The 20630-nt window shown below is 42.0% G+C and overlaps 3 protein-coding genes across 5 annotated transcripts in view; 2 read left to right on the top strand and 1 right to left on the bottom strand.

The window, feature by feature from the left end:
• Positions 1-4949, top strand: part of mcu (mitochondrial calcium uniporter) — a 65277-nt gene extending 60328 nt beyond the window's left edge. For both annotated transcript variants that reach the window (XM_074646486.1, XM_074646485.1), the window contains exons 8-9: positions 826-942; positions 1134-4949. In XM_074646486.1, the coding sequence (XP_074502587.1) occupies positions 826-942; positions 1134-1214 (198 nt within the window). In that variant the 3' untranslated portion in view covers positions 1215-4949. The remainder of the gene's footprint in view (positions 1-825; positions 943-1133) is intronic.
• A 2214-nt stretch (positions 4950-7163) lies between these two features.
• oit3 (oncoprotein induced transcript 3) lies at positions 7164-18512 on the top strand. Its single transcript, XM_074646460.1, has 9 exons — positions 7164-7324; positions 10382-10756; positions 10847-10957; positions 12846-12968; positions 13073-13195; positions 14508-14668; positions 14849-15261; positions 17039-17138; positions 17311-18512. Exons 1-9 carry the CDS (start codon positions 7267-7269, stop codon positions 17467-17469), a joined length of 1623 nt encoding a protein of 540 aa, XP_074502561.1. The 5' UTR covers positions 7164-7266; the 3' UTR covers positions 17470-18512.
• On the bottom strand, positions 17538-20599 carry pla2g12b (phospholipase A2, group XIIB). 2 transcript variants are annotated; one of them, XM_074646461.1, is made up of 4 exons: positions 19834-20599; positions 19239-19327; positions 18931-19096; positions 17538-18815 (listed from the first exon to the last, which is right to left on the bottom strand). In XM_074646461.1, the coding sequence occupies exons 1-4, from the start codon at positions 20462-20464 to the stop codon at positions 18697-18699; spliced, it is 1005 nt and encodes a 334-aa protein (XP_074502562.1). In that variant the 5' UTR covers positions 20465-20599; the 3' UTR covers positions 17538-18696. The 2 variants fall into 2 exon arrangements, with proteins under 2 accessions (XP_074502562.1, XP_074502563.1); XM_074646462.1 differs by having other exon boundaries at positions 19251-19327; positions 19834-20597.
• Between the last annotated feature and the right edge of the window lie 31 nt (positions 20600-20630).

Genomic DNA, 20630 nt, shown 5'->3' with positions numbered 1-20630 from the left:
CACAACGAAACGCAACAAGTATGCAAGTACATATGCATGAATTCATGTTTAAAGTAAAATTTGAGTGTAATAATAAGCATCTTCTGCTGCTGTTTGGGCTGAAGTGATTAGTTGATTGACAAAAAAATCAATTAATCATCTAAAGTCATTTATTGAAGCATAAGGCCAAAATTTCTGTGGATCAGCTTCTCAAATATGAGAATTAGCTGCTTTTGCTTATTTTTATATTATTATGAATTGATAATCTTTTGGTTTTGCACTGTTGGTCGGAGAAAATAAGCAATCTGAAGATTTGGACTAATACAATTTGCCCATAATAAATAGGAAAACCTTTTATCTGAGTGCCGTTTTTTTCTATAGAACTAAAAAGTTATCATCTTATTAATCAAACAAATAACCTTCCCTCTAGTGGGCACACTCTGTGGGCTGTTGGTGCTTTTTGTGCCAAATAATGTGACACACCATCCATTATTTTAGGTAAATTGTCCTTTTTAACATTAGGCAGAAAGTCTTTTAGTAACCAGAGAACGAAGCATTACAGTAATGAAATCCAGTGGTTGTGCTCTATTTGCAACACCCTGCATTGAATTGTAATATTTTTAGCTTTTTAAAAGTCTTGTGCGGTGGCAGTGTTGCCCTTCAGAACTGAATTTAGCATTCATAAATTACCACTAGCTTTTATCTCCAAGGACATGGAGTCCATTTGATGTTAGATTTCTCGCTGGCGTGATTTGGCCCAATGAATAGAAAGCAGAACGTGGACGACATCTGATAAACTGGTTCCTCTTACAAAGTGCTCCGTCTGTGTCTCTCCGTAACCTGCAGGAGTATGTTTACCCCGACGCTAGAGACAGACAGTATCTGCTGTTCTTCCACAAGGGGGTGAAAAGGACACGCTTCGACATCGAGAAGTACAACCAGCTGAAGGATGATATCGCTGAGGTACAGTCGCCTGATGAAAGCTGGATGTTTTGTGATGTAAAATGAGCGCTGCAGTCACACTGGGGATTCTCACATTTTTACGGTTCAATACTTTGATTTGTAACAGCTGTAGAAAGACCTAGTTTCATACCAATCCCTGCACACTTTCTTCTCATATTTTTTACTTTCCCCTCCTCGTGCACTCTCTCCAGGTGGAGTTGGATCTGAAGCGTCTTCGGGACCCGCTCCAGCTCCAGCTCCCAGTTCAGCAGCTCACCGCCAGTAAAAATTGATGGGAAGAGTGACTCCCTCCTCTCTCAGCTCCTGCAACCCCCTCTCCCTCTTCCCTCTTCCGTCCAACACCCTTCTCCCTCCCTTTTTACCCCCAACTCTTTCCTCAGAACCCTCCCTCCCCCATCCCTCCCACACCCAATAATCCCATCCCTTTCTTGACTGTGGGGGTTAGTTTTTTCTCCTTTTTTTTCCTCTTTTTTTTTTTCTTTTTACTTTCCTGACTGAAAACTCCAGTTGGAATTGCAAGTGAAAAACCGCTAAGAGACGAAGAAGGATGGCGAGAGTACCGGGAACTGAAAAACACTCTCAGCCGAAAGGATGGTGAGGATGATGAAAAGGACAACGATGATGAAGGAATAAAACTGGGCACTATGGATATGCCTCAAGTCTCCGGAGGGACGGCCTGCAGGGAACTTCAGGGGGCAAACAGGAATTATCACCTCTAGACACTCCAGGACAGAGGACATGCAGAGGGGCAGTCATTGTTGAGTGTGTGTGTGTGTGTGTGTGTGTGTGTGTGTGTGTGGGGGGGGGGCTTTCAGGGCACACTGGGACCCTGGCCACTCTGCGGGTCGACACAGCAGTGTAGTCCTGCTTCCTCTAGCAGTCAAACTGTCAACACACACACCTACTCTTGGTTGGGGTGGGCTCCAGAGAGAGTCTCTATCCCACACGTTAAAGTTTACAAGGAAGTCCCGACTGCAGTCGCACCATCAGGGGGACCTTCGTCTTCCCTCCCTCCCTTCCTCCCTTCCTCCCTCCCTCCCTGGGCCACGCCTTCTCCAGGTGACGGACAGCTGTCCCTCCCAGTGTGACCTTTGTCAGGAGCCTGTCTCGACTCGCAGGATATAGGCATGACGACGCCTTCGTTTTCCTCTTCCTGTTGACGTCCTGTAGCGGCCCGGTCTGCGCAAGTATGAGAGTACTACCGACAACAACATCACTGTGTGTTCTTTTATTCCAAAAAAAAAATATTTTGGCACTTTTTATTTTGAAAGCCATAGTATATTTGTTATGAAAAGAATATAAATATATATATGTATACAATCAAATAAACAGATGACCAGAGGCTAGTTTCTTTCAGTGGGGGGAGGAGCTCTCTTACAAACATCATTTCATCAGAATTGACATCCTCTGAAGATCTCCCGCCATGAAGGACCCTCGCTAACAGTCCAACGCGGGCACACACAAAGAGCATTATAATAATGTATGCATTTATACCTCGAACTTAACTATTTCATATCGTGTCATGACAAACACACACGCAATGTATTTCACAGTAACTACGTCCAGATTGGGCGTAAGGCTCCTGCGCATGGCCACCCAAAGGAGGCGGAACAATGTCGAAGCCAAATGAGGGTGAAAATGGCTTTGATTGGAATTGATTTTGAGCAACGCAGAATATCGATGTGGATAACGCCATGCTTGACCTCTATAATCATCTCATGAATACAACGATTGCTGCGAAAAAATGCTTAACATAGTTAAGGGTTTAAAATGTGCAGTGACCTTTGTCTCAGACAAACCCACAGGCATGTTATAATTTAATATATCTGATGAACTGAGATACTTTAAAGAGTAAATACAGCAGGAGCAGAATTTGAGCAAATTGCCTGCAGTTCAATATCCCTTTTTCCCAATAACACATATTTTCTCCTTTTCCAATTCAAAGGTCTTGGAGGTGTAAAATTACCATTTCCGGATTTTCAGTGATCTGGCCTTCAGCTTAACAGCATGTGAATCTTTTATGATTCTCCCTCACAAAGCTCAAAGACAAAATAACAGAAGGCTCCATCTAAAAAAAGCGTCATGGCATTGATTCACAGAGGCTTCTTTTGAGTTTTCTCCTCCCACTGTTGCTGTAATGCCCCCCTGCTCCCTCGATGGAAAGGCAGGGTAGACTGCATGCTGTGGTATGCCCTCAGTAGAAATTTGTGAATGTGTAGGAGCATCATTGCAATTTTGTACTTAATTGGACACTTTTCTTTGCCACATCTAGCTGAAGTCTCATCCTCCTCCGATTAGGTTAAATCAAAGGTTATAGAAGCCATATGTTTACGTTGTCCATATTTTGGGATAATCACTGAATAAACCTTTGTCAGCTTTACTTAGTTTTCTGTTCAGGATTGGAGGCCCTTTCACCGGCCACATTTACGTCTCCAAAAAGCCAGTTGTTTTCACTCTGAACTGCTGTAACTCACCTCTGCAGAAGAAGCACGATGACATGACGTCGCTGAACATAGACTCTAGTTAAAATCCTGCTCGTGTGGACAGATGGTTGAATCCCGCTGAAGAGATCCATGTGCTGCAGATTTTCTATTAAAATGCATGATTTTAGGTCCAATCAAAAGTTAGCCATGCAGATCTCGAGGCAGGATTTGGTCCAATCTGTTATTGTGTGTGTGAGTGTGTGTGTTTTATCTCCAAGGGAAATGGTGCCTTTTGGATGATTAATGATTTAAAAAGGTATAGATAATGTAGCAGCATTGAGAAAGTTAATTTGGAATTGACACCTTCATGTAAAGAAGGGTTAAATTTAAGTCACTGGGAGTGGAAATCAATCTCGCCGTGTGTCTGTGAACATGTGCGATTGTCGAATCCACGTGTTGACAAGCGAGTGCACTGGGGGCAAAGTACAGATCACCGTGTTCGTGAATCCTTTGCCTCTAATCACTGACTGTCAATAGTGGTAGAAATCAATTCCGCCCTCATCCCACTTCATAGCAGTCATGTGTTACACACACACACACGCGCACACACACAGTGACGACGGTGTTTCCTTGGAGATGTACTGTGGCAGGTGAGAGTCTCTGTCTGCTGTTTTCTATACACCACTTCTCTCCATCATCACCTCCTCCTTTTTATCACGCCATCCACCGTTTATTGCCTTTGTTTTCTCGTTTATTTTTTTAAAACCAAAATATATCAAATATAGGGAAACTTTATTATAAAGAGGGTGTTGCATGAATGTATGTTTACATGGGAAATTATGTGAAAATAAAAAAGACGATTTATCAAAGCAAAAAAAAAAAAACTGCAAAGATAATTTAAGAACGTTGTTTGTAGAGATTCCTAGTTATAAAGGGCAGTGGACAGGGCTGCGTCTTTAGAATCTGCCCTGCCAAATCTGACTTCAATCCCAGCCAACCAACTGCTCAAACCTCCATCAAACCCCACTCCCATCTTCACCTTATTTACTCCCATAAACCTCTCCCTCAGCGTGCATTTATACTCCCCAAGAAATGGAAAAACACCCTCCATCCTCGGCGCACCTATATATGGAGGAGACCTCTTGACCTCAGTTACTAACGTCCTGGATTTGAGTCCAAAGGAAACGTGTCGGGCGCACTCTGCTTATCGGGGATCACCTCCCATCCTCGTCCCTCTCTCCTGGCATTTTCATCCACCATCAGCCTTTTTTCTCCAAAGCGACATTATTATTCTATGTTTTGAATGTGTGTTCTGTTTATCAATATCTTGTTTGTGTGCACTTACACTGAGATATGTTTAAAATGCCTAAGAGTGAAGCAGAATATACGATTGAAATGATCTTGACTCCATTCTGACCTCCTTATTTTATTTTATTTTTTCTTGTCCTTTTTTTTTCTTCTGTTGACATATGATGCTGTAATGTTGGCAAAAAAGAAAAATGTAAAATCCTGTATCATTTATGAAATATGTATAAAAGAGAAATGTAATTCAATTATCAATAAAATCCTTATCCAGTTTTTGGAGCCAGTGGTCGAGTTGACCTTTTTTGTTGTTCTCCCTGGAAGTGATTAATGGACAAATTGCAGAGATTTACAAGAAGCAGCTTTTCAAGGTCTTGACCGGCTCCTCCGGCTCTCCTTGGCCTCCTCAGCTCTTCCTGTGCAGGACATCCTATGAGATAGACCTGAACTGTTTGTATACAGTAGGTACGTGAAGCGTGGTTATGATGGTCTGTTGAAACTGCATGGTAGTGTTGTTCAAATACATTTTTGTTATATTTGTAGAAATTCTCATTACATCCTGACAGTAAAATCAAATACTCTCACAAAGAGAAAAAACAAAGCCACTATCTGTGGCTGTTGCAGGACTGTAATAAATTTGTCCAATCATTTAATTCGACCCAAATGAAATGATTGAATGGCCTACTTACCTGCCCTCTCTTCGTGCACTCATGCGCGTCAAGCTGCTGGCTTGACAGCTGTGAGTACTAACAATAGTCATGTTCATTGTTTACATTAATTATGTTATGTTTTCGTCATAATTATAAATTTGGTGGAGTGGCTTTGGAGGGAGGTCGGAGCAATGGACTGTCAGTGTTACCGACTTGACTTTCTCGCTAGATTTAGGGACTTTTGGAGCTAGTGCTGCCACTTTCATTGGAAAAGAGTTGGCAACAATGGGTTTTGTTTTTTGTTTGGATAATTTTTTTAAATCTAGTGTACTCTTCTCAAGATTACTGACCCTCCGGTGTGTAACATTTAGGGAGATCTATTTGCAGATATGCAACATAATATTAATAAGTATGTTTTCTTTAGTTTATAATCACCTGAAAATAAGAATCGTGTTTTCGTCACCTTAGAATGAGCCGTTTATATCTACATAGGGTGCGGGTCATCCTCACGGAGTCTGCCATGTTGCACCGCCATGTTTCAACAGTAGCCCAGAACGGACAAACCAAACACTTGTTAACTTTTCCTGCTTTCCTGCCGCCACTCTCTCTTTCTTGCTTCACCACTCACTTTTCACCTCTGCTCCAAATGACCTACGCTACTCACAACAAGTGGCTCTAGATGGGGCCATTTGCGCTTTTGCGTCTGCCACCATAGTTCTTCTAGACACTTGGCACACAGAAGAGGCTTCATTTGGCTACAATCTGCAACCTCACCGCTACATACCACCACATCCTACACACTGCACCTTTAAGTCTAAAAATCTAAACGTTGATGAAAAAGAAAATGCATTGGAAAAAGAAACAGCTATTTTTTTCCTTTTAAATTTTGTTTAAAAAAAAAAAAAGAAAGAATAAGATGTAAATAATTTGTAAAATATTAGTTTGATCGTTGGAACAGAGAAGAAATATTTTTTCTCAAGTATGCTGTGTGTGCTATTCCTGCAACCTCTGGGGATCATGAATGTCTGTAAAATTTGTACAAAATCCATCCAATGTTTAAGACAATTCAGTCTGGTCCAAAGTGATCGACTGATAGATTGACTTTGCCATCCATATGCCTCGCCTACTGGTATCTTTTAACCTGATACTGTAACACATTTCACAGCAGTGAAAGCACCAAAACAAACCTAAACACTGTAAGTTAGAAAGTTTACCAGCGGCTAGTTCCAGGAGTAATCACAGTGGAAGAATTGCATTTTGTGGATTAATGTCTCCATTGATTTAATTACATATGAGAAACAAAAAGTGCAAGCGTCAGGTTAGTTTGGGCTCTTTCGAAATGAAAAGCTTTAGACATTTTCTGGCCAGTACTATAGGTCAAGTAATGAGCTAGATGAGAACATACTCACTCTACTGGCACAGTTTGTCCTCAGTCGACTCTTTGGTAAATCCTGAGTGTGCAAACCTCGCCGTTGCCTTGAAGTGAAAGATGCCTCAGCAAGACACTAAACAGATTAATCAGATTGGTTTAATTCTGCTGCAGATTAGATCATTGCTCGGTTTTCCACGCCCTTTAAATCAGGAAGGATGAGACGGAAAAGATATTAAGACATGTAACACTTTTTCACAGCGTGACAGCAAAACAAAAAAAATAATGTTTTGGTGTAGTTTTGTATTTTGGTCATGTGCGCAAGTATGGAGGGAGGGGAGTGTGAAGACTGTACAGTCTGAAACAATGGGAGGATGGTCCTGTCATTGGATTTGGGGAGAAAAAGGTCAAGGGGTCAAGGTGGGACAGACAGACATGACAACATGACACATACAGATAAGAGGCGCCTATTAAAGACAGGCTTCCCCTAAGGATAAACCAGAAGAGCTACACACACATGCACACACACTCAGGCCTGAGCTCGGACTATAGTTTAGCCAAAACACGGAGAAAATAAATTATGATTTTTTGGGTGATTACAAGTCTGCTGCTGGAGGGGGCTGTGGTTGCAGGTGTAGGTGAGTGTAACTTTTGTTATGTTTTCACTTTCAAACAAGCAGGTATCTCCTAAGATAATATTCTAATTATTGTTTGGCAATAACGGCAATTACAGCAGTGTTTACTATAGATTGAAGAATAAGGTTGACATTATTCTATATATTTTGTATTGTCAACAAATCCCTTGAAAAGACCAAAACCAACAATGTGTTAGTCCATCTTCCAATACATTCGGACTTCCCTAACCAGCCAGGCGCTCTGCCCAAAGCCTATTTACTTCTACTGAAGATGTGAATCTTTAAAAATGGGGCACAAATATACTTTCATTTTTAAAAATAGACTTAGTAAGTTCCTACAACAGCTGGGCATTGTAGCTTTCAGTAAATGTTACCCAAACCGGGTCAAATAGTACATTTCACAGGGACTATTTTCAGCAGCGGATTAACACACATTTGGTGCTCTAGTGAGTATTTACAGCAGCAGTTTGTTGGTGTATGTGTGATTTTTAATGAAGCAAGTTGTCGTCCATTGCAACCGTGTGGCTCATTGATGTGTTTTTAATGTTACTACTGGGGCTCTATAGCACAAAGGAAAAAGATATATCAGGCTTTGGCCACACAGGGCGTACAGGTGTTAGTAGGATCAATTCACAGTTGGTTTTAGTCTCTTCATGAGATTTGTAGACAAAATGAACAGGAAAGAACAATTAGGTTTGACATTGTTTACTCTGGGTCTTCATCTTCATCTGTGCAGATAAGAGGCTGTAGTGTGACTCGGGTCAGGCTCGGCTCCACATTCCCTTAATAGCCATATTAAGTTATTCAAGCCCCATCTGGAAGATTTAACGCTCCCATTAGCATACACCCGCATGAGTCAGCTATGTCCTCTGCCCCTTCTGTGCTGCTCGAGCTGGAACACTGTCGGTCAGTCGTACGTCTCCAAAACTGGTCGTTTGTGCTGTCAGTGGGCTCAGGCCGTGGATTGATCCCTCGGCCTTTATTGGAGCAGTGACAAGATGGACTGTCCATTAGTGGACGGAGAGTAAAAATGATGTGTGGTGGTGACATCATTTATGGTCACGAAATTAGTCCCATCTCGCACCCATATTTCTTCATAGCTTCCAGGAACTAAGATGTCAGTCTGTTCATTTTTCTTGACATATTTTGGTGTTTTTTCGTGTTTACTTGTGAGAGCAGATATGAGGTTTAAAGCCCTGGTCAACCATTAGATGACACATGGAAAGCAGTTTTCGTACAAGGTGCGGGAAAGCGTTTACATGGATATTTTATGTAGAGCAATCCAACTAAATGGAAAGCCTGGAGTTTGGTTATAGTGGTGGTTATGTGCTAGTTGTCAGCTGTCATGTTTCCTGGCTGCTGGCCTGTCACTGAAGACGCTTTACTGCCGGACCGATCAACCTCCCGCCGTTTCTTCATCCCTGCTGATTCTCAGTGATTAACACTTGCTCTCACTCCTGCCCACTTTGTGCGCTCCAATCATCCCCCACGTCTTCTACTTCTTTTCCTTTTGTTTTATGTCTACCTCTTAATTACACTGTTGAGAGGGCACGAAGAGGGGGGAGAGACTATTGATTGTTTTTTGCTGCATTTTGTTTACTCGGCTCATTCAGTTGTTCTCCTGATTCTGCAGCGCTGGTTGTAGTGGAAAGAGTCACCACTGACAGGACTGGATAAAGAGTTCTTTGTGGACAGCTTGTTGGCTTTTAGTTCAATTAAAATCGACTCTGTGTCACAGTTTATCTTGACGGTGCAAAGGTCTGCTTCATGGTAACAAGTTTGCTCAAGTGACCAGTATGGGATATAGTGCTTGTCTATGGACTGAGCAGTAAATTGAACTTCTAAAGGCTTTTGACGACCCTGGCAGCTCCGTTGCTGGTTCCCTCTCCTTCCTGAAACACCCATTTGGCTTTGGGTTGGTGTATGGTTTGTGTTGCTGCACCATGCCACATTGCACTCACTTACACTGCTGGATTTACTGATTCCACATGCCACTGTTAGTTTAAGTTTTCCTCCTATGTTTTCTTTGAATTAATAAATAATTTAGTTGGCTTTGTTGTATGCATCTCCCTCTTTTGTCATGGCCACATGGCCTGGTTTGCGACAGGGTCACTTCACCAAAATTACAAAAGGAAAAAAATGATTTTCTTACATTTAGTGGTATCTAGCCATGCAGGTAGATCTGATTCGGTTTCTCATTGGAACTACTGTCTACTGAAAACTGTTAACCGTGAGGTCTGGATTATTCAGAGTAATGGGGGCATGACCCTGTTTTGAATTTTCTTTTGTGGGAATTGTATGTGTTTTTTAGTGTTTACTCTAGAGGGGAAATGAGGGGGAGAGATATAGGGAAGGACTTGCAACAAAGCTCCCCTTGTTTTAAATGCATGTTTTTCAATTCTGTGAGCATCAGAAACAAAATTAATTTCAGCTCTATTATATTGATGTGGAGTCAGAAATCTCAAATCCTATATATTTTCTTTTCATAATTTGGGTGAACTGGGTCTTAAAGTATTTAGAACTTTTACTTAAGTAAAAGTAGCAATACAATATATAAAAAAAAACTCCTGTAGAAGTACGATAAACATATTGCATTCAAAATTTAACTCAAGTAAAAGAACATAAGTATTACAGTAGTAGGAAAATGTGCTTACAGTATCAAAAGTAAAAGTAGCTACCTATATAGTATGTATAAATTATACTGTATATTACTATTGATGCATCATTAATGTGTAAGCAGCTAATTTCAACAACTCTATATACTGGTGGGTAATTTAAACCATATCAAGGCATCATATTTCTTAAACCTACCATATATTTTGTATGTGCAGTCTCAAACGGAAAAAATAACTAGTGATCAGAGCTTTGAAATAAATCTAGTGGACTAGAAATATAAAGTAGTTCAAATGGAAATACTCAAGTAAAGTACTTACTTGAGTACCACTGCCCTTTCAGACTCTAGACATTCTCCTCATCTTAAAACACCTATGTACATAATGTTCATGTTTTTATTTTCCAAGCATGTGCAACTATAAGTCTTGTTCATGTCTGGCCCCTCAGCCCTGGACCCGTGCTCTGCCTACATCAGCCTGAACGAACCCTGGAGGAACACAGACTACCATGTCAACCAGACATCCGGCGTGCCCCTGTGTGACAGCCACGTGTCTGGAGAGTGGTACCGCTTCACTGGCATGGCCGGGGATGCCATGCCCACGTTCTGCGTCTCTGAGAACCACTGTGGCACCCACGCACCCATCTGGCTCAATGGCAGCCACCCTCAACCCATCGAAGGCATCGTCACCCTGCCCGTCTGCGCCAGCTTCAACGACAACTGCTGCCAGTGGAACGCCACTGTGGACGTGAAGGCCTGCACTGGAGGATACTTTGTCTATCGCCTGCCCAGACCCTCAGTCTGTTTCCATGTTTACTGTGGCCGTGAGTGAGCATGTGTGATGTGTAAAAGAGTCACTTTTAATTGTCTTGTCTATTGTTTTGTTAATACGTTTGTGTATGTGTGTTTCACAGATTTCTATGACATCTGTGATGAAGTGGACTGTGCAGGTCCCAGATGTCCCGAGTCTGACTGTCGCTGTGCACCTGGAACTGTCCTGGGACCAGACAGACAAACATGCCTGGGTGAGACAGACGGAGAGGAGACGGAGGAAGAGGGGGGGACAGATAAGTTGTGTAACAGACATGGAAGACAGATGGAGGCTGGAAATGGTTTCTGAAAAACAATAACAAGTGAAATCAATCAGACTGGCTTTGCAGAATGTTCACCCATTGTTTCGACAAATAACATTTATACATCTGGATAAGATGTTTGTTATGCTATTCTTATTCATTCTTATATTCATAATACGGGGCAGAGCCTGCAAAGACAACACAAGCCAATAGAATCAAGTGGTTTGTTTCGGTCATCATGAGGATTTAATTTCTTCAAACATTTTAATATTAGTACATTTTTGTCTTCAGAGATACTTGCTTCACATTCATCCATGATGCGAGGAAGTGTGAAAGTTCAACCTTGACCGTAAACAGTAGTTTGACAAAACACAATTTTAACCGAAGGTCCACTTAGATTAGATTCTACTTTGTTGTCATTGTGTCATTGTACCAGTACAATGAAATGCAGTTTAGCATCTAACTAGACTGTGCAAACAGGAGTAAAACGGCATATAGATATACTAGGGCTGTCAATTGATTAAAATATTTAATCGCGATTAATTGCATAATTGTCCATAGTTAATCGCAAATTATTGCGGTGTTGAGGTCAGAGGTCAAGAGACCCCTTTGAAAACAGCCATGACAGCTTTTCCTCGCCAAAATTTAGCGCAAGTTTGGAGCGTTATTTAACCTCCTTCATGACAAGCTAGTAAGACATGGTTGGTACCAACGGATTTGGTTTTGTAGCTTCATATGATGCCAGTATCTTCACTCTAGCTTTAAACCTGAGCCTGTTACAACCTCCAAAAGATCAATTAGTGGCCGGGCCCTAGTCTTCATCAGTGGATGGAGTTTGTTCCATTGTCTTGACATTTAAACCGACAACCCTTTAACCCATTTTCACCATGTAGGCTTATCCATTACTTTGATCTATTTCCACAGTTTATCCATTACTTTTAGCGAACTGTTTCAACAGCTTATTCATTTATCTTATTTTTTTCAACTATCTATCCGTACTTTTAGCTATTCATTTCAACATGTATCCTTTATTTTTAGCTAGCTGTTTAAACTCCTCTGCTTGCTTGTTAGTTTTCACACGCTCTTACTATAATTGCGACATTGCTCAGATGTTGTAGCTGACTCAATATGTGGATATACTTTTTAAATCATATCCTAAATTCTGTTTCATCAAATAAACTACTCCACAATCTTTCCACATAACCCCCCTGAGGTTCAAGTAGCCTGCCACGTGGTTCGGAAACACTGCTCTAGTGTGGCACGGCCCTGTGGCTGCTGTCCAAGCCATTTTATCTAGTTTCTATAACCTGAGTAGTTTAAATATTTTAATATGTTATTTCTTGAGATAGATCCTAAAATAGGAAGGATGAGTGCACAGCATGATGAAGGAAGTAGAGATTGAGACAGAAAGACTGAAATATTGTCTTTTGTACACTGGCCTGTACACCTAATGATGGGTGACAGGCATGCAGTGGTGACCTAGCCAGCCTGAAAACTCCCATTATCTCATTATTCACCCATCGACCAAATCTGCCTTTCCCTGTCTCAGAAATGACTTCATCATTTCTCCATCCTCGCTCACTGTCTTTTCTCACCTCCTTGCACTCTCACTTCAGTCCCTCCTTTTATATCACCCATCATTATTTCTTTACTAGTCCTCTCAGTGTTATCAACGCAGTTTTAAAGTCCTCTGAAGTCGATTCATCATCTTCCTCCTAGGAACACTAAGTGAATTGCCTCGAGGTGATAAACTCCACCCATCTGGTACTCAGTCGATTAAACCAGGACTCATCTGATAATAATATCTGACCCAGCTGTGGTGTATGTGTCCTATGTTCAGATGTGAATGAGTGTGAGAAGGCCAACGGTGGCTGTGCAGAGGTGTGCGTGAACACCAAAGGCTCCAGGCGCTGTGAGTGTGGGCCGGGCCGTGTGCTGGATGAGGATGGACACAACTGCAGAGGTACATCAATTATGTGTGATGTGCGCATATGACGGACCAGTCAGTGTTGCACAGAGACAGTGGTGTTCTTCATCTTCTCCTTTTCTCTGTGTCGCCTCATGCAGAGATAGCAGGCTGTCATGTTAACAATGGAGGCTGCAGCCATGGCTGCTCTTCGCTGCCGGACTCCTATCAGTGCCACTGTCCCAGAGGGCTGGAGCTGGGAGAGGATAAACGCACATGTCAGGGTGAGTATCAGTGTGTGTATGAGATGGGTAGATATATAGTTAGATAATCAATCAGAGATGGTAAGGCAAGCTCACACGGAGATGCATGCTTGCATTAATCTGAAAAGATGTTCTAGATGGTTTCACCAAAATGCATTTCCTAAGGACGTAACTGAGTTCCCAACATTTCAGTGCAGAGGGAGGATCCTTAACTATATTAGTAGTGGATAATAATCTGACCTTTTGTTGAGAAATGAGACAATCCTGGCGAAAAGTTATGTTGCTTTCAGACCATTTACCTCAGGGTCTTTTTGATAGCGCACATAAAATTATTTTTTTCACTATGGCTTAATCTGTAGATCATTTTTATGCTGCGTGCCGGCGACAGCTGTGTACGGAGACATTATGTTTTCGGGTTGTCCGTATGTACTGTTCTCGTGAATGCAATACCTCAGGAATGCCTTGAGGGGATTTCTTCAAATATGGCAAAGACTTCCACTTGGACTCAAGGGTGAACTACTCAGATTTTGCTGGTCGAAGGTCAAAGGTCAAGGTCACTGTGACCTCACGTCAGTTGCATTCTCATGAACCTTATATCTCAGGAACACCTTGGGCGAATTTCTTCAAATTTGGCACAAGTGTCCACTTGGACACAAGGATGAACTGATTAGATTTTGGAGGTTAAAGGTCACTGTGACCTCATGTGTGTCCTATTCTCGTGAACGCGATCTCTCAATGCCTGGAGGGAATTTCTTCAAATTCGGCACAAACGTCTTCTTGGATTCAAGGATGAACTGATTCGATTTTGGTGGTCAAAGATTTAGGTCACCATGACCATTACTAAACACATTTTTGGCCATTACTCAAGAATTCTAATTTTGTCACACAAATGTATAGGATAAAATGATGAAGTGATGACATTTTGGACAGGCATGGATATAAACTGCAACTTGACTGGTTCACAGAGGCAAACAACCATGAGGCGGTAATTCTAGTTTTCTGATGAACTGAAAACAGTTTATTATATAATATGTCAAAAATAGTGAAAAATCACAGTTTGAGTCCAAGGTGACATCTTCAAATCACATGTTCATTCTGATAAAAAAAACCCAAAGACATTCAAATTTAGAGTTGCAACCATCGATTATTTTCATTATCAATCATTTCATGTTAATTAGTTCCTCAATAACCTATCTCTCTTTATGTACTTAGCCAACAAACTGATTTGATGTGGTATGTTTTCATCTCTTTCTTGTTGTATTTATGCATCGTTTCATGACTTGTGCCATTTTATGGGACCATAATGACATATCTTTGTCTCTCTGTCCTGCAGTGCCAGTCCAGTGTGATCCCAGCTCTATTATTGTGTCAGTTCCTAAGGACCTTGTAGGAGGACTGGAGCTCTCCCTGTCCAACACGTCTTGTCGAGGTGTCTCTAATGGCACCCACATCAACCTCAGCTTCAGCCTCAAGACCTGCGGCACAGTGGTGGAGGTCAGAGGCATTGGGTTGAAAATGTTTAGATTGAACGTGCTCGGGGTTTAGTGTCTACAGTTAGGGCTAGGAGAAATATTTGATTATTATATAACTATATTGTAGAGCTGTGCCTTAAAAGTAGGTTGTCACTGACTGATAAAGCTATTAAAGCGCTGTAAACTGAATGTTGACCCCCAGGTGACAGAAGACAAGATTGTGGGGACCAACCTGGTGACGGGCCTCCCTCGGAGCAGCCCAGGCAGCAGCAAGGACTTGATAGTCCGCACCAGCAAGTTAGTGCTCCCAGTCACCTGTGAGTTCCCCAGGGAATACCAAGTGTCGGACGAATACCAGGCGAGTCAGCGTGGCTCGGCCCTCGAGCTGGCGGGCCACAGCGAGGGAGTCTTCCCCTTCTCACTGGAGCTCTTCAAGAGCGCAGAGTTCGCGGAGCCCTACCGTACCCCGCCTCAGCTCCGCCTGCACGACTCCCTGTTCTTCGGGGTGGAGCCGAAGGAGAGGGTGGAGGGCCTCTCTGCACTAGTGGAGAGCTGCTTCGCCACGCCAGGGCCCAAAGCTGACGAGGCAATCAAGTATTACCTCATCAAAGACGGGTGAATAGTGTGGAAGTTTGATCAGTTTTAATGTCACATCTTGAGCTGCATGACATAGCACACTTATTGCAAAGGCCTTGAACCGGAAAATAACACTGCTGGAAGAGTTTATTCATTCCTTTTTTTTTTTTTAAATGAATAGGTTTCTGTTTTGCTACCCTCTAATGCTTGAAGATATAATAAATGGTTCAAGCTATACCAAGAAGATTTCAGCCGCTGTGGCTGACTTAAATGAAAAAGCGGTATTTATAGAAACTCCACACTATATCACCAGGAAAGATAAATATGTGATAGTAATAAAGGGTAACACTTCATTTTACAGGTCCACAAAGTTCATAGTAATTAGGTGATAATTACCAAGTAAGCTATTTGAAATTTCTTTGGAATTACTGCCAAATTACCCCAATATTTAAAATCAAAATGTATCGAAAATGACTTTATTATATAGCATATGATTTTTAAAATAGGGCCCTTAGGCTTGAGAAGCCCATCATCGGAGGTGGAAAACCAAAACTAATAGAAAACACTTCTGATCAGGCTGATTCTGTCTTTTTAATATTGTCTCATTAAAGCTGCAGTGGGTAGATATGGAGCAAATATGATTACAAAAATAGTTATTTTTATAAAACGGGAACTGTATCCTGACAGTAGTGCATGAGACAGGTAATCGGGAAAAAATCATGTACCTCTGTGTCCTCCGGTGCTCCTAATGGCATCTGCAAGATTTCACAGACTGGAGGAAAACAACTAATCAGAGCCGAGCTGGAGCCTGCCTTCTCTGAGCAGCTGTCAATCACTCGCAAACTCTGATCAAACGGTCAAACTAGGCAGAGCTGATCAAATATGAATCAATATTCTGTTACTGTAATGACTATTTCTCGCCTCAAATGATTTCAGAAACATCTTGTAGTGTACTGTTTAGCTGTAAAATGAGAAAGTTTGTGACTCGGCAGCCATGTTGAGATAAGTTGAGGAAATACCAAGCACCGCCCACCAGCCAGAGCAAACTGAAATAAGCATTACAGTAACATAATATTGATTCATATTTGATCAGCGCTGCCTAGTTTCACCGTTTGATCGGAGTTTGCGAGTGATTTACAGCTGCCTCCGTTGAATGAACAGCCAATAGGAACGCTCTCTCTCTCTGAAATGACTTGTGATTGGCCAAAGTCTCCCATCACAGGCTAGATTTAAAAGCCTGAAAACAGAGCCAGGAGTTGGTCTAGTTTTCTCTCAGAACACTTGAATTACAATATTCTGAAAGGTTATTATGTCATTTTTCCCTATTGATGCCAAAATGATTCTGCCTACTGCAGGTTTAATACAAGAAATGCACTTGGTCTTGCAACGTTAATGGTCCTTATAATAAACGTCAACAGGATCAAACCCAGCTGCTGTGTTTCCACAAAGCCTTCGCATCAGCTGCTTCACGGTTATAGGACAAGAAATCTCCGCTCCCTCAAAGAAATGTCAAACGATAAATGCCACTGGCTTTGTCAGTGTGAAAAGAAAACAAGAACATTTTGAGTAGAAAAATCGAAACAGAGAACAGCCTTATTATCTTGGGAATACTCACTTTTGGCAAAACCATTTCTCCACTGCTACTCTACAGACACCAACAGAGCAGGGCTGCAATACAGCAAAAATACAGTGTTTCACAGACCTCGGGCAGCTAACCTTGATGAAGTGGCTTGTTAGAGAATCATATATGGATCACTGAATACTGTGTTAAGATATCATACATGACTCTATTTCTCCTCTTTGGCTTCTCATTCAGGTGTATCTCTGATGAAACAGTGACACAGTACTCGTCAAAGGACCAGCTCTCTAAGCACTACCAGGTCCCTGTCTTCAAGTTCGTTGGCAAGGACAACCGAGTGAGTCTAAAAAGCATGCTGGGAGCCAGCTGGCAAGTGTGTGTGTGTGGGTTTATGTCTGTGTAGCACTATATTGTAAGGGGTGTATTCATAGACTATCTGAAGTAGCAGCGTCTTTACACTCTAGGGGTGTTCTTCTGTATCTACTCAAGCTTGTCTCCTCTGTTTACAGCAAGTGTTCCTCCACTGCCAAGTGTTGGTGTGCGGGGCGGGAGATTCACACTGCGTTCAGCGATGTCGAGGACGTGCCCGCCGAGAGATCCGGACCGGTGAACCTCGGGAGAAGCACACACTTAGTGGAGGCCCCATCTTCATCCTGCCTGAGCCGTGACGCAAACTAACTTAAACAGGCCGAAAAACACCAAACACAAAAATAACATTCGCAGAGTAACATTTGGATTAAAGGAGATGAGCTGACCATTTCAGTTTATTTGGTAGTTAAAAGTCCCTCATATACACATATACATGCAGATGTACAGTATATATGCTCTTCTCTATGCCTATGTAAGTTCCAGTGTCAGTCACAGTGCTGTAAATCATTTGAATTCTGCAGAATACATCCACATCTCTGTGTGTGTGTGTCATTGCCACTTTGCCCTGACAGCACAGTTTACTGACGTTAAAGTGAATGACATTTCTATTAGAAATCATGCGGAGGGGCCACAGTTCATTTGTAACAACTACAGCGTGAAGGATGTTTTTCTAGGTCACACTTTCAGGCATTTCTCAGGCTTGATTGCAGCTTAAAGACTTAATAGATTTATAGAAGTGGTTTTTATATTTCACACTATCTCTGACTTGAAAAATACATGTGGAACACCCGTAGATGTATTTTGACTCATTTGCTCAGTATAATCGATGGCTGGGGGTTCACATCACACATCCCAGTGTGGTGGAAAAGAGATAGCAGTGTGACATTATGCATACGCTTCATCACTGACAATTAATCGCGTCAGTTAAACTGCAATTAGTCATGTATTCATTCATTCATAAAAAAATAACGAATAACTGGCAAATAACTTACATCAAACATTAACGTAGTAGCTGTAAGAGGCATTACATTTACACAACGCTGACTTTGAGCATATTATCTTGATAAATAGCAGCGCACAACAAACTGAGTGCGCTAATTAAATTGTGTCTTTCTATCTAGAGGAAATTAATCCAACTACAATATCCTTCCCATCAGGCACTTTGTTTGGAGTCATCAAAGTAATTTATGGTAATGGAGTCATAAAGGCCTAAAAATGGCCTAAAATGAAATGGAGTATGGAGAGCACACCATGCATAAGCAGTTAATTAAGATTCTGAATGTCATAATCAGATACCTAATATATGTCAGTACTGCCTATGAATAAAACCTAAGAAACTGTTCATTTGCATTCTCCATTTATGTCTTTTTTTAACTCCCAGACTGTGAATCTTGAGAGGGCTCTTGTGAAGTATCTCTTCTTTGACAAAAAGAGTATAAATATACAGTGTAATCTGTGGAATAGCCCGTGAATCTGTTATTTTGTCTTGTGAAAGCATCCCGTGAGTTTGTCCATAGCGTTCCGTGTCACAGTTCATCCCTCTCCTCTCCCTCGCAGACACATGCTGCCCTCTGGCTGTTCATGTAAGGCCTGCAACCCAGAGTCCCCACTGTGCTGTGGAGAACGTCTGCCATCGATTCACAAGCTAAGAAGGAAAGAAATAGAGAGAGAAGGGATGCAGAGTTTAATGATGAGATGTTCCTTGTGGTCACATTCATAGCACCCCATATAGCTGTGTAAATATCTACAAATAACCTCACCTTGCACCTTCGACACAAAGCCCAGACTCTTCTTAAGGTCGGAGCAGATGTCAAGCAGACACAAGCGAAACTCTGAATCACAGGCGTTCTTGCTTGTGCCGCAAGTGTCATAGCACATGTCGAGCTGGTTACAGCACTTTGTCATAGCAGGGATCCCCAGGTCAAGCTGTCAAAAGAAAGAACTGTATTATGTCAGTGCAGTTTTTTGACGCAGGACATTTCTAGCCGTTATGGTTGTGGTAAGCTCCGTTGTATATGGGCTCAATGATGTAGTTCTGGGCTGTTGGTGCTATGAACAGGCCACCTACACCATCATTCACCTGGAATCCAACCAGAGAGGAGCTGCAGCCGTTGGGCTCTGGGAGCTGGTAGCCGGGACGAGGTTGAGGAATGCCTCCTAAGAAAACAGATAAGTTCCATTTAATTGTCAAACTAAAGTGAATGCACATTAACAAAACTAATGTCGTCATGTACTCATAGTCAAGGATCAACACTATCTCTCTGTTCTTGGGTGTGTGTCGTTTCACAGATAAGATGTAACATCTGTTTGAGAACATCTGTATTGATTGTGTAACTGAATAGACACGTCTACCTCCCCGACTGATAACCAGAATGTATTCAGGTTTCATTATCAGCATGTTGTAAATAAGTAGCTGATAAACTGACAGCAGTGGGATTGATTTGATTGATTGAGACTTAAAGTGTGCTAAGAAAACAAATGCATAGTAGTACAGAAGGAATACGAGACGTGGACAACATAATAATCAAACTTTTTTGTCTCTTTTGAAAACAAAGCAACAACTCTGAGTATCTACCTTTCTCTGAGTCCCAACTATAGGACACTAAAAGACTTGTGATTCTCAGTGACATAACAGTATGTTAATTCAAGAGATTTGTTCTTACCATATCTGCAGCGGTACTGACACACACCATCCTGTCCTCCCGACAGCTCCACCAGGGAGTCAAAGTATCCGTGCATAGTCTGGAAACTATTTCTAATTGAGTTGAAGCTCCAGCTGTTATCGTCTTCATTTGCCGAGGGTTCTTTCAGGGGCTGGTTTGTCTGAACTGGTCTGATCTCATTCTCCTCCTCCGCCTCAGAAGCAGAAGGTTGCTCCTGGGTGACAGCTTCACCAGTAAGAGTTTCCATAGCAGGGGCGTCTTCAGCTGGCCTATCACTGTCTGTCCCCGGCTCTTCGGCTGTTGCACCATCTGCTACTGGGACATCCACTTCTGGTTTGTCAGCTGCTGGGTTATCCACTGCAAGTATTTTAGCCAATAGATTGTCACCAAAGATGGAATTAGCTGCAGGTTCCTCAGCTGCAGGGGAATCGCCTACTTGGATATCTGCAGGAGCTACAGCTTCTTCAGCTGCATCTACAGAGTCAGCTGCTACAACACCATCAATAACAGCAGCTGGGTCCACAGCAGGGGCCTCCTCCTCCTCCTTTTCTTGACTCAGGTAGTGGCCTAAAGTGGCACACATAACCGTTGACATGCAGAGGAGGAGCAGAACCACAGTCCGAAGCAGCATGGTGATGAACTGGTGACAATCTAAGCAGAGGAAACTGTCCACAAGACAAGGTGTTGTTAACAGGATGAGAAGAGCGTAGACAGTGAGGGACAAAAACAAACTTTGCTCCTACTGGCTCTGCCAACCAGAGAGCAGACTTTGAACTATGATTAGGTTCTAGCAGACA

The sequence above is a fragment of the Sebastes fasciatus genome, chromosome 9 (assembly GCF_043250625.1).
Source record: "Sebastes fasciatus isolate fSebFas1 chromosome 9, fSebFas1.pri, whole genome shotgun sequence".
NCBI classification, from domain to species: Eukaryota; Metazoa; Chordata; class Actinopteri; order Perciformes; family Sebastidae; genus Sebastes; species Sebastes fasciatus.
The sequence above is the reverse complement of the archived record's forward strand: the minus strand, read 5'-3'. Positions and strand labels throughout refer to the sequence as shown.